Source organism: Humulus lupulus, chromosome 4, assembly GCF_963169125.1.
Source record: "Humulus lupulus chromosome 4, drHumLupu1.1, whole genome shotgun sequence".
Lineage (NCBI taxonomy): Eukaryota > Viridiplantae > Streptophyta > Magnoliopsida > Rosales > Cannabaceae > Humulus > Humulus lupulus.
Window position 1 is genome coordinate 246,883,327 of NC_084796.1, and position 14,416 is coordinate 246,897,742.

Here is a 14,416-nt window from a genome sequence, read left to right on the forward strand (position 1 = left end):
TTTCAAAGCATTTAGTGTAAATCAATCTAATGAAATAACAAATAAATCAATGAACATTATTTATAAGGCAAAACATAATATTTTTGTTCTAAGCATGGATGTGTACAATTTAATGACACATCTTACACAAAGAATATTATGTTTATGCACTAATGAAGAACAAAGTGTAAATATGTTCTAACAATCTAAAATACAAGATATTTAAGATGAAAGAAATATATGTAGAAGAAAAATCTATAAACTTTGTTGTATTACAAGGGAAATCAACATACAACATAAATATTACCTAGTTACAAGTTGCTTCATCATAATCTTAATAATCTTATGAAAAAGATTAGAAGCACATAACTAGAGTAGAAATTACAAAATAAATGACATACATACTTGCAAAATGCTCTTGAAAAACCCAAATGGAAGAGAGAATGGTAGAGAGAAAATGAGAGAAAAAGATGGTCACCAAAACATTAAGCACCCTAAAATAGTCTTGAAACTCCATATTTATAGCCAAAGTGAAGTTATTAAAATAATCAAGTTAAATTAATTAAATTGATTAGATTAATTAAATAAAATAAATATGGTATGTAGAGGTAAATTATAGGGTGTAATAATGATGTTATGGTGAAAAATGTGTAGAAAATGGGTAAAAATGATGGCATTTTTAGACAAAAGAGACAAAAAGTACATTGTGGGCTCAAGAGGCACCAAAGGGGCTGTGGCAGGGAGTTGGGCGGCTGTAGGAGGCTTTATGCAGTTGGGGTCACGGCTGAGAAGTGGCTGGGCCGTACGGCTGGCAGAGAGGAAGGCTGGTGGGAAGTTGCTGGGCCAGGTGGGCTGCTTGTGGGCCTTGGAGCTTGGGCCTTGGATTGACAAGCTGAATGTGGCGTGAAGCAAGGCAATGTTTGGCCAAGGGGCTGGTTATATGATGGAAGTGATGCTGAGGAGAGGACTTTGGTGGATTGCTGATATAATCCAGGCGTGAGGAGGCAAGGCAGGGGAGAAATCAGTTTGGGCCTTGGAGTGGGCCTGCTGAAGGATATGGCCTTGTGCCAATTTTTTCTATTTCTTTTTCACAAATGCCACTCTTCTTTCTTTCTTTTCCCCAAAACTACAATATAATTCCTACACGATATAAATAAATTAAATAACAATCAAATATTTTCAAATATAAATAAATCATATTAATTATTTGAAAATATTGATTATAACTTAATTTAATATAGCATTTAGGTTCAAAAGAATTACATTTTTTACTTTTAACTTAACAATACAAATTTCAAATAATTAAATTACAACATATTATAATAAAATATCTATAAAAACATATAAAAATATATAAAATCAAAATAAACCTAATAAATTCAAAATTACTTAAAAACTTAATAAATCAATTAAAAACTCAAGAATTAAGCAACAATTAGCACATAAAAAATGGTAAAATAACATTATTTTGTAGAGTTATCACAGCCCTTGCAAGAGATAGTGGATGCTTTTAAAGTCTCCATGGCAGAACATGATAACATCATCTGCAAAGCTCAGATGATTTAATTTCAAGTCTTCGCACCTGTCATGAAACTTGAAGTCTGATTTGGTCCCAATTCTTTGTATAATTCTTGAAAGATACTCCATTCCGAGGACAAAGAGAAGAGGAGACATAGGATCCCCTTGTCTTAATCCTCTTTGCCTCAAAATACCCATGCATTGAGCCATTGAACATGAGTGAGAACCTAGGAGTCCGGACACAATTCATAACCAGTTTTACAAACTTGTCAGGAAATTGGAAAGCAAGTAGCATTTCTTCCAAGAAATCCCACTCTATTGTATCATAGGCTTTCTGTAAATCCAGCTTTATCACACAACCTGCCTTTGTTGCTGTTAACTAAAATTAGACACTAAATATATTTAGTTAAATTTTACTCATTGTTATCATGAGACTTCTCAAATTACTCTTATTTGAACACATGATTCTAAATGTTATTGTAGTATATATTATATATATCATATTATAATTAAATTGGAAATACATTCTAATTATAATACGTCGTATATATATATGTATGACAACTATATTTATATAATTGTATTAAATCTATGAAAAATTATTTTTTTAAATGTAAACATCAGGGATTAAAATCTAAATTACAACTTTTTAAAATTTAAATCACAAAATTTAAAATGTAAACAACAATCATTTAAAATATAAATCACTACCCTTTAAAAGTTCAACCTCAAGACTTAAAATAAAAAAAAAAAACTCTTCTAAATGTAATCCACAAAGCTTAAAATTTAAACCACGACTTTTTAAAATTTAAACCACAACTCTCTAAAATTAAACTACAAGGCTTAAAATTTAATTAATGACTTTTTAAAATTTAAACCACAAGACTTAAAAGTTAAACCACTAGGCTTAAAATCTAAACACAATAATATAAAATATAAATCATGATCTTTTAAAAGTTAAACCATGACTCTTTAAAATTTAAACCACTAGTTTGTAAAATTTAAACCACAAAGACTTAAAATTTAAACCATGATTCTTTAAAATTTAAACAACAAGACTTAAAAGTTAAATTACTAGACCTATAATATAAACCACGACCATATAAAATATAAATCATGATCTTTTAAAATCTAAGCCCATACTTTTAAAATTTAAACAATTAGTCTTTAAAATTTAAACTACAACACTTAAAATTTAAATCACGATTCTTTAAAATTTAAACTACAAGGCTTAAAATTTATTCCACGACTTTTTAATGTTTAAACCTCAAGGCTTAAAATTTAAGCTACTAGACTTAAATTCTAAACCACGACCATATAAAATATAAACCATGATCTTTTAAAATTTAAATCACTAGTTTTTAAAATTTAACCCACAATGCTTATAATTTAAATCACGACTCTTTAAAATTTAAACCGCACAAGGCTTAAAATTTAAACCACGACTATTTAAAATTTAAACCACAAGGTTTAAAAGTTAAGTCATTAGGCTAAAAATCTAAACCATGTCTCTTTAAATTATAAAATATAACATTTAAAATCTAAACCAAAACTCTTTAAATTTAAATCACGTCTCTGTAAACTATAAAATATAACGTTTAAAGTTTAAACCACAAGGCTTAAAATTTAAACCAGTAGGCTAAAAATCTAAACCATGTCTTTTAAAATTATAAAGCATAACATTTAAAATCTAAATCATGTCTCGCTAAACTATAAAATATAATGGCTTAAAATTTAAATCACTAGGCTATAAATCTAAACAATTTTTGAAATCCCCATAAGAAAAAATTAGGGATTCTATCACAGAGTAGCAATAGCAATGACTCTAGCAAGTCATTTCATAATAGCAGATACTAAGAAACCATTAGTAAACCAGTGACATCGAAAGGGACTTGATGAGTTTAGTAAATGGCCAAAGATTATTCAGACATAAAAAATTCTTTGAAGTCAATGTAATATCTAACAAAAGAAATATGAGGCAAGTGAATTCCATAGGTTGGAAACTTTATGTGAAGGAATTTTGTAATAGAGAGAAACAGAGAGCAAAAAACATGAATAATTTTTATAGCATCTTGTCTTAGGTTGTCATTTCCAGATTTTTTCAATTTGCTTATACATACACTCAACCACCTTTGGAGCATTTATACCATTCATTACCCTATGCAGTTCATCAACAGAAAATACCAAATGCGTATACTACAAATAGACAGAATGTGAAGTAGTTTCAAATGTCTGAGACATACAAAACTGAATCGGTTACTCCTCTGAAGAATGGAAAAGAACCTTTGTGATATTGACAACTGCGGTCAACTGGAAAGGTGGTTGTCACTACAGGCACCTAAAAGTGAAACAATATTCAAATTTATTGTAAATAACATATTTGTAGAGTATGCAAGTAAATCAAAATTTGAAAAACCCCATCAAAATTATCAATGATTTCCACTAATTTTCTTTTAAAAAATTATTGATATGTAATGAAAATTCCAAAGAGAAAGACTTAAGGTTTCCATGAGATTGAGAATTGAAGGAACTGTATTTGCAGCTGTTTTGTGTAGCATTCAATAATCAGCCAAATGGAATACTTCCATTGAGATTACTCAGATCTCTAAGTAGCATAATCCCTCTATTTGTATCCTGTTTACAAGTAACAAAATATACCAATATCAAGATATAATTGTAGCATTAGAAATTTGTGCACATTTTTCTTCAACAAGATATTCCATTATGATAAACACAATTCCACATTTGTACGTTTAAATAGATGCAAAAGTCCAATTATTTCTATTTCACCAACCTCTCTTCTTGTTTCAAGTTGGGCTAGTTTGATATAGATCTCCACCATTTGTTTCATCTTCATTCATTAATGAATACTGTGAGAATGTAAACAACATTTGCTTATGTAGATAAGAAACTATATATAGAATATAAAAGTACTCAATGAAATAAAACTTAAGTTACTTGTCTGATAGTAGATCTATGATATGTTGACAGCTCTTTTAAAAGCTTCTCTGCTGCAAGTTTTTTATCCATATCCACCACAAATGAGTTTCAACTGTGTTCCTTGTCCTTAATACGATCATCACCATTGACAAGTGCTAGAAGCTAGAGTTAGACACTTCCCTCCCACCCCATCCCCCAAGAGAAATAGATAAATAAACCAATCAATGCAAATGAATTTCTAGCCACTTCAACCAAGCAAAATAAAAATAACTACCTGAAAGATTGTATGGTGTGGATGATCAATGGACATTTTCTTCAAAAGAGAAACCAAAGCAAACTGCAAAAGTCCAAAATTTAAAAATTACAAAACACATAGCACTAACAAACAGTTTAAAGAATAAAAAGGTAGGAAAAGAAAAGAAAAGAAAAACCCTAAACCAGATAATAGCAAAAGGTAATTGACTGACTTTGAAAGCCAGATATAAAAGACAATAACAAGCAAAATGTTTGTAACTGACTTTGAGAACCAGATAATAGCATGTTACCAAAGTATCCTTAGAAATAAGTAAGAGGAAATCAAGGATTATAGTTGATATTTCCTTAGAAACAAGAAAGAATTTTTATTAATTCTGTGTTTTTTTTCCTGTATACAACCGGTATTATATATATATATATTTTTATGGGAATTCCCTTATGTTTCACTTTAAGCTTTAACAGTAGGGCTATTAGTGTTTCTTGACTTGTGAATAGAGTTTTCGACGCGACTTTTTTGTTATGACCGTGTATATTGTAGCTATTTAGAGCATTCTGCAAATTTTCAGAAAATTTCGAATAGTTTACAGTACCGAAAACTAGTTTGTTACAAGCGTGACTAATTTTTTTTCTGCGCGTGGAAAACATGTTTGAACATAATTTTCAGTACTGTAAACTATTAGAAATTTTCTAAAAATTTACAAAATGTTCTAAATAGCTAGAATATACACGATCATAAAAAAAAGTCGCACCGAAAACTATTCACGGGTCGAGAAATACTGAGAACTCTACCAGTAGGGTTTAAAATGAATTCCTATAAAAAAAAATTGCCTATATATATAGGGTTTATACAACTATATACACGTGTTTATATATTACACACATATTTTATGTTTTTTAATAATACAAAATTTGGATTTATCAGTGTTTTGGAGGAGAGGTACCGAATTGTTAGAAGTGTTGGAGAGGAGTGCATTCAAGAGGATGAGCTCCGGAATTTATTAGCAAAGAAGCCTGAGCCTATCTGCTATGATGGGTTTGAGCCGTCTGGTAGAATGCACATTGCTCAGGTATTTTTGTAGCATTTGAGTTTTGGTCTTTCTTGTGTACGTTAGAACTATATATATTTATATATATATATATATATATATATATTTGTGCAAAGTTGCTATATTATTGATTTATTGATCAAATGCAAGCTGATATCACAAGTTGATTTTTATTTTAGCTATCCATGGTATGGTGCCAGATTATATTTTAACAATATTGATGGATAATCTTTGTATGTCTTTTCTTATGATATCATCAACATGAGAAAAATAAATACATGAAGATAAGGAATAAAGAGGAGTACATGAGAGGAAAAGACATATAAATCAAATCATTTTGGATGCTATGCACTAGCTCATACTTGAAAATCAAATCAGTGATCATTGTACAAAGAAGATGCAAAAGTCACTGATTTTTTTTTTAATATTTTAGCTTATTGGTATATATTATTTGATTTATCTAACATTCTTTTCAAACTATTATGAGAAATGAGGATCTTTGTTCTTGTTGGTATCTCAACTAATTTGTAATTCCACTCCATGAAAAAAACTGTTCAAAGTAACCAAAATTTAATGTATATTTATTACAACTAGATTCTCAGGCAAAAATAAATAAAACAAATAAACCTTGTCAAACAAAGGATTATCAATTTGAACAATAAAATAAAATAAAATCTTACACCAAATTTCTGCAACTGAAAAAATATATGCTGTATTTGGCTATATAGAAAACACCATCCTATTACTGTATATGCAACTCAACAAGAATCTCACTGCTGCTAAATCTAGGCTATATTCTGTCATAGAAATGAAAGAAAAAAAAAACTTTATATCATACAATCTCTCTAAGCTTTACATACTCATGATATGATGATCTCACTACATAACTGGTACTTGTTGCCTTACCTGCAAATTATCATCAAAGAAGAAAAATTTAGACTCAAACAAGTGTTGCCATTTAATAAGTTTCAGTGCATGTGAACTTAACTTTCTGAGAATTCTTTACTTTGTGGAAAGGAAAGGATCAAAATCCTTACCTTTGTCATTTTGCAAGCAAATCTTCTAACAGCTGGAGTGACAGTCTCAAATATATATTTGTGCAAAGTTGCTATATTATTGATTTATTGACCAAATGCAAGCTGATATCACAAGTTGATTTTTATTTTAGCTATCCATGGTATGGTACCAGATTATATATTTCTAACAAAGTAATTGAAAAACAATGGTGGTCATAAATTGTGAACTTCTGTGGGGAATAACTTGAAGTTTGAAACCTTTTCATATATATTGTTTGTTTTAAGCATTGTTTAATGAATAGTTTTTGGTATGAAACTGATGGCATGTGCTTGTAACTTGTAACATGATTATATACTTTGAGAGATTCAAATGGGTTGCTATATTGCCTGTTCTGCAGGGTGTTTTGAAGACGATAAGTGTGAACAAGCTTACCTCTGCTGGGTGCAAAGTGAAAATCTGGATCGCGGATTGGTTTGCACAGCTTAACAATAAAATGGGGGGTGACTTGAAAAAAATTGAGACTGTTGGCCGCTACTTAATTGAGATATGGAAAGCTGTTGGTATGGATCAAGAAGGAGGCAAAGTGGAGTTCTTATGGTCATCAAAGGAGATTAATGCAAGAGCACATGAGTATTGGCCTATTGTAATGGATATAGCTCGCAGGAATAAACTTCCAAGGATAATCAGGTGTCTATATCTGTATGAGTTGTGCATTTTGGGGTATGTTGTATGCATGTGATGGTGAATTCGGACTGATTATGTGCTGTTTTATATTATAGGTGTAGTCAAATTATGGGACGAAGTGAGCAAGATGAGTTGACTGCAGCCCAAATTCTCTACCCATGCATGCAATGTGCTGATATATTCTTCTTGAAGGTCCTTGATTTTTTTCTCACAAAATGATGCCTTTTTAAGTTTTCTCTGTCGACATAGGTGTGAACTTATGCTATTTTTTTTTAAATGCAGGCTGACATTTGCCAGTTAGGAATGGATCAGCGAAAAGTTAATGTACTTGCAAGAGAGTATTGTGACGATATCAAAAGAAAGAACAAACCTATTATTTTGTCACACCGTATGATTTAAATCTTTTATGCTCAATATTCACTTCTGGTTGTTTTGTTTTCAAATGTTGTACGTATATAGCTACATGATTTTTTTTGGCTTTACTTAATGGTATTGTGTAGACATGTTACCTGGATTACAGCAAGGACAGGACAAGATGTCTAAAAGTGACCCATCATCCTCCATCTACATGGAAGACGACGAGGTGGGTTATGGTTACAACGTAGTTAAGATATGTTATTTTATTTGACAAGGGCTGGCTGCAATTAGTTTTCGCCTGTTAATTTTTGAACTAGGGATGTTACAATATCATTTTATGCAAATTTGTTTTTTGTTTTCTTTTGTCCCAAGCCTAATTGTTTAACTGGGGATGTTCCAATTTCATTTTAGCCAAATTTGAATTAATTTCTTTTGTTCTGTTGCGTTAGGCTGAGGTGAATTTGAAGATAAAGAAAGCTTACTGCCCTCCAAAGATTGTGGAAGGGAATCCATGTCTAGAGTACATTAAATATCTTGTTTTAGCCTGGTTTCACGAGTTCACTGTGGAGCGAGGTGAACAGAATGGTGGGAACAAGTAAGTATCACAAACATTAGATCAAATATTTTACTGCCCTTTTTCTATTAATGGAACAGGGAAGATCTTGTTTTCGATGCTATCCTGTCTAAAGATGATTTGGTTTTGTCCTTCATTAAATTCAGGACCTACAAAAGCTTTGACGATTTAACCGCTGACTATGAGAGTGGGGATCTTCATCCAGGCGACCTTAAACCCGCCTTATCAAAGGCATTGAATAAAATACTACTGGTAAAAACTACCGTTTTCTCCTACATAATGAGTCAATTTGTTACCTTCAGCTTTGCTAAATTCAATTTTCTTTTTATTCCCAGCCTGTTCGAGAACATTTTAAGAATGACAGTAATGCAAAAGAACTCCTGAAAAGGGTCAAGGTAACTTTGCTAAGTAAATATTCCATAAATTAGCAACTATTTGGTATGTGTTTACCAATGGCTAACAATTTTTTTACTTGATCATGATTTTGTTTCTGTAGGCTTACAGAGTAACAAAGTGATGTTGACAATGGAGCTTTAAAGATTTTGCCTCATCCCTTTTGTGCTTACTATAACTGGATTTTATAGAATGAAAAAGAAGAGGGTTTGATATTTGAGATTGTAGGGAATTTAAAATAATAAATGCTCAGCTATTTAGACTAACAGTATTTATTCAGCAAGCATAAATAGTAAATATCAAATTGACTGAGTTAGCTTTTACTACTTTGTTGTTGTACTTCATTTTTTTTTACCTGAGAATTTCTCTAGTTTGATTTGTTTCACACAGTTTATGAATGGCACATGTCTCTTTTCTTAAGGTTTTTTTTTAGTAGTTTTAACCTTTTTTCTTTTTTTAATTTTGGCATGGAATATTTTTATAAAACCAATTGAAAAATATAATAATATAGTAGAATAATTATTTAGTAATTAATCACTGAAACTATATTTCAAAAACCCAAATAAAACTCAACAAATTCAGATTAACAAGAAGCTATTGAAAGTGAAGGAGAAATAAGCTGTCTTTTGCCTTAAACTTCGTCAACACTGCCAGCAACCCAGTTCGAAAGTGAAGGAGAAGAAGAGTTCGTTTTAATTTTTTATAATAACTAGATATTTATTATAATTTTTAACTTAATTAATTATTTTTTATATAAAAATATAAGGTAGACCAATAATAACCTGACACGTGGCAACTTAGTTAGCTGAATTGATACTTTACAGGCTTGGTCGTAAGGATTGCAAAAAATAAAATAAAAAATTTAAAGTTTGATATTTTTGTTTCAATTTTTTTTTGGTATATAAATGGTATAAATCGAAAACTTTGAGTATTTATTTATTTATAGTTATTCTTTTTAGAGAAAATATCAGTTTGATTTCTGTATTTTTTCCAAATATGCGATTGACCTTTGTATTTTGTTAAATCACAATTTGGACTATGTGTTTTACAAAATGAATCAAAATAGTATTTTATACCAAATTTTGATCAACAAAATTTCAAATATAATCTTTCATTCCCAGCTTCTCGATCACTTTCTCTATTTCTCTGAACTCATCACATCACTAACTACCCGAGAATTAATCTTATAATTGAAAATATTTTGATCGAAATCGGATCTATGGTACTATTTTGATCTATTTTGTAAACACACAAAGTCTAAATTGTCATTTAACAAAACACAGAAACTCGCGTATTCAAAAAAAGCAAATGGCCAAAATGACATTTTCCCAATTTTACATAGTTGCCATATAGCACACAAAAGAACATAGACAAACTAGTAACTTAAGACAACACATACAAAATTCTAGCAATAAACGATAATTAACAACAACAACAATGATAACTCTACAAAATAGAGTTATTTTACCACATTTTATGTGCTAATTGTTGCTTAATTCTTGAGTTTTTAATTGATTTATTAAATTTTAAAGTAATTTTGAATTTATTGAGCTTATTTTGATTTTATATATATTTGTACGTTTTTATAGTTATTATATTATAATATGTTGTAATTTAATTATATGAAATTTGTATGGTTAAGTTAGAAGTTAAAAATGTAATTCTTTTGAACTTAAATGCTTTATTAAATTAAGTTATAATCAATATTTTCAAATAATTAATATGATTTATTTATAATTGAAAATATTTGATTGTTATTTAATTTATTTTTATCTTGTAGGAATTATATTGCATGCTTGAAAGAAAGAAGAGAAAAGAAAACAAAAGTGGCATTTATGAAGAGAAAATAGCATTTTTGAAATATGCCATAGCCAGCCCAACTCCAGGCCCACGCTAGAGCCCAGCAGCCTTCATCTCCTTCAAGCCCACGGATTGGGCCTCACATCCAGGCCCACGCCTGGCCCAACTCCCTTTCTCTCAGCATTTCTCCTCCTAGCCATGAAGTCCACGCCTTCCTCCTTCAGCATATATGCCTCCAACGCCACCTGTCACAGCCTCTTGATGAAGCAATCAGCTTCATTCCTTCGGCAAGCCAGAAGCCACCTTGGGCCTTGCCTTCACCAGCCCACTAACCGTACGGCCCAGCAGCATACCCAGCCGCCTGGCACCCAAAGCAGCCCAGTTCCAACACAGCTATGCATGCCACTTTTTGAGCCTATATTTCCTAAGTGTACCATTTGTCCCCTATACTCAAAATGCCACATTTTTACCCTTTTGTCTACACACTTTTACCCCAAAATCATCATCACTCCTACAATTTACTCCTATTTACCATATTATTATTAATTTAATCAATTTACTTAATTTAAATTGATTATTTTAATAATGTCATTTTGGCTATAAATAAGGGTTTTCAAGACCATTTGGGGTGCTTAATGTTTTTGGTTACCATCTTTTTCTCCCATTTTCTCTCTACCATTCTCTCTTCCATTTGGGTTTTTCAAGAGCATTTTGCTAGTATGTATGTCTTTTATTTTGTAATTTCTACTCAAGTTATGTGCTTCTAATCTTTTTCATAAGATTATTAAGATCATGATGAAGCAACTTGTAACTAGGTAATATTTATGTTGTATGTTGATTTCCATTGTAATACAACAAAGTTTATGGATTTTTCTTCTACATATATTTCTTTCATCTTAAATATCTTGTATTTTAGATTGTTAGAACATATTTACACTTTGTTCTTCATTAGTGCATAAACATAATATTCTTTGTGTAAGATGTGTCATTAAATTGTACACATCCATGCTTAGAACAAAAATATTATGTTTTGCCTTATAAATAATGTTCATTGATTTATTTGTTATTTCATTAGATTGATTTACACTAAATGCTTTGAAATTATAATTTTGAAAAGTGAAGAAAAATCCTATCTTTTTATAAGAAATTTGTGCTTAAAATTATAAATCTTTTTGGAAAATGATAGTTTAAAATATTTTAACTATAACTAAAACTTGGGAATCAATATACTAATAAATATTATTAAACTTACATTTTGTGGATTCTAGTATCTTAATAATCTTTTCTTTTAACACTTATTTTCTACTCATTATTGCTTTATTTTTATTCTCTTAAATAACTTTATTTTTCAATCTTTTATTTTATGTTCATAATATTAAAACTCATCAATCTTTGGAGCTAGGTTAGAATTTATTATTTTTGATTTAAAATAGTTTCATTTTCGATTTTAGACAACTCCCTTGGGTTCGACATCCTTGCTTACACGATCACTATTCTTTATGGACGATTCGTGCGCTTGCGATATATAAATTTTTAAACATACCCGTTTTGGGTCCATCAAACAACAACCAAAGGTGAATATTAAAAGGCATACGCCTCTTCATTTCGTTGTTTATAAAAAATTCAACACATTTTCAAACACTGTGGAAAGGATATCTGTAAAGGAACTTGGATCTGCTGCTTCTGTAGCGACAGATGTAGAATCCGAAGCAGAACCTAAGTCCCATGCAGCTACGCCACTACCCGCAGCAACTCCGACTCCAGTACCCGCAACAGCTGCGCCGGTACCCATTGTAGCTCCAGTGATACTAACAAGATGATAAGTAGCCAAACTTATACTTATTAATTTGAAAGGGTCCTAATCCACAGAAAATGGGACATTAATTAATTTCTTTCTTATAATAAAATAATATTAGTAGAATTTGGAATCTACTATGTAGTATGTACATACCGATTTAAATATGCGATGCATATAAATATACCGGATAAAAGTAAATGTAATGCACGTTTGCTTAGTTTTATTTAAAAAATGTGTTCATTTTTTTATTATGTCGTTTTGATTAACATGTAAATTTTCAATAAATAAAAAATGTTATATATTATAAAAGAATAACATAAATATATTAAAAAAAATTAAACCAAAATATTATTTATAATGTTTTAAAAAAATATGATCATTTTACTTTTTAAAAATAAAATAAAAAACTATTAAACTAATAACCGGTTAGATGCATATTTTTATATAATAGATATAAGCAAAGTGCGAATCTAATGGATTCTTTTAACAATTTTTTTTAAAAAACTAAAGACAATATTTTGGTTTAATTTTTTAATATATTAATGTTATTCAATAGTAATATATGATATCGTTTATTTATTTAAAATTTATATTAATTAAAAAATACAATAATAAATTAATACATTTTTTAAATAACATGTGTTGATAAATTGATTTAGCAACTATAATATATCTTTTTTTTATATAAATTGATGGGTAAATAGTCATTTGGTACTTGTAATGTTTTATCGAAATATAAACTTGGTATCCTATATTTTTAATAATGCTCATTTAGTATTTTGTAATTTAAAATTGTACATATTTTGTACCCTGGACTACCCTCAATTATACGAGTCTAAAACTCAAATTTAATTACTTAATTACATATAACTCAAGACAGTTTGATCATGTTGATAAATTTTTATCGATCAAATTTGAGTACAGGGTACTAAATATGCACAATTTCAAACTATATGTACCAAATCTGTATTTCGATAAAACACATAGCGCACAAAATAGATGGATATTTAATCTAAATCGATTTAGTTTACCTTTAACAAAGAAGGATTGGTTGCAGCCCGGTGGTGTCTGGTTTTCATGAGCAGCGATAGATCAGCAGTAAACTGGGTGTGGTCTGCGTGGTGGTCGAACATATCACGGTGGTAACAACGGCTGCACAGCTTGTAGAATGAACCGTCGGTTGTAGAAGCGAAGCATTTGACGCAGCTAAAATATTGGCCGATGAGAAAAGCTCCACAGCTCTCGCAAAACAAAAGTTTCCCATTATTGATAAGATATGACAAGGTGATAACGTCTTGCTTGTCTAGAAACCCATCATCGTTTTTGTCCAGAAGACTGAAAAAGATGGGATCAGTAACACCCTTGTTGTTGAGCTTTTTCTTCAGATTGTAGAGCTTTTCCCCATAAACTTTGAACCCTATGAAACCATTTTGTTTTGTGTCCAGCCATTGGTACAACTCCTCAGCCTGTTGCTTTCCTTCGTTGGACTTTTCATAATACGCCTCTGCTGCACTTCGTATCTCCTCCATTATATATATATATATCGATCAGTATATATATGTTTTATAAGTATTGTAGTGCTATAAATATATATATATATATAGTTAGGGTTCTCATTCACGAAGACGAAATCAACAATTCAGAGAAACATGCATGCATGTGCGTTTGATGTGCCCATTGTATTATAAAAAACTGTGTTTCATAACATATTTATGATATATATTTACATATAGATATATTATATTGTAATAAAAGTGACTGCCAAAACATACTCCTTTATATAAAAATATACTATAAAACAAAAATGATTATAATCCAATACAATAGGACATAATTAAATTACCAATCATTAGTTACTGTGTTATAATATTATTTCCAATAGCACATAAGACCACATGTATGAGAAATGTTATTCCCTCTAAAGGATTGAGCAGAAGAGAGCGAATAAGGGATGAAAATTCGGACAAACAATATAGTTATATATATATATAGGACCTTTTATGGTAGTTTTTTTAAATGACAATGTATAACAATATCTCATTAATTTTTAAAAAA

General features: G+C 30.0%; 2 protein-coding genes and 1 long non-coding RNA gene across 3 annotated transcripts; 1 reads left to right on the plus strand and 2 right to left on the minus strand.

The window, feature by feature from the left end:
• The first annotated feature begins 649 nt into the window (after positions 1-649).
• LOC133833139 (tyrosine--tRNA ligase 1, cytoplasmic-like) lies at positions 650-9,183 on the plus strand. The gene is made up of 10 exons (XM_062263394.1): positions 650-882; positions 5,615-5,759; positions 7,153-7,442; positions 7,535-7,631; positions 7,722-7,827; positions 7,940-8,022; positions 8,246-8,391; positions 8,517-8,622; positions 8,706-8,765; positions 8,867-9,183. Exons 1-10 carry the CDS (start codon positions 650-652, stop codon positions 8,885-8,887), a joined length of 1,287 nt encoding a protein of 428 aa, XP_062119378.1. The 3' UTR covers positions 8,888-9,183.
• LOC133831588 (uncharacterized) lies at positions 6,260-7,134 on the minus strand. The gene is made up of 2 exons (XR_009892536.1): positions 6,776-7,134; positions 6,260-6,644 (listed from the first exon to the last, which is right to left on the minus strand). It is a non-coding gene; the product is annotated as an uncharacterized LOC133831588 (long non-coding RNA).
• A 2,992-nt stretch (positions 9,184-12,175) lies between the features above and the next one.
• LOC133833140 (uncharacterized) lies at positions 12,176-13,890 on the minus strand. The gene is made up of 2 exons (XM_062263395.1): positions 13,393-13,890; positions 12,176-12,421 (listed from the first exon to the last, which is right to left on the minus strand). Exons 1-2 carry the CDS (start codon positions 13,888-13,890, stop codon positions 12,176-12,178), a joined length of 744 nt encoding a protein of 247 aa, XP_062119379.1.
• Positions 13,891-14,416: the final 526 nt, after the last annotated feature.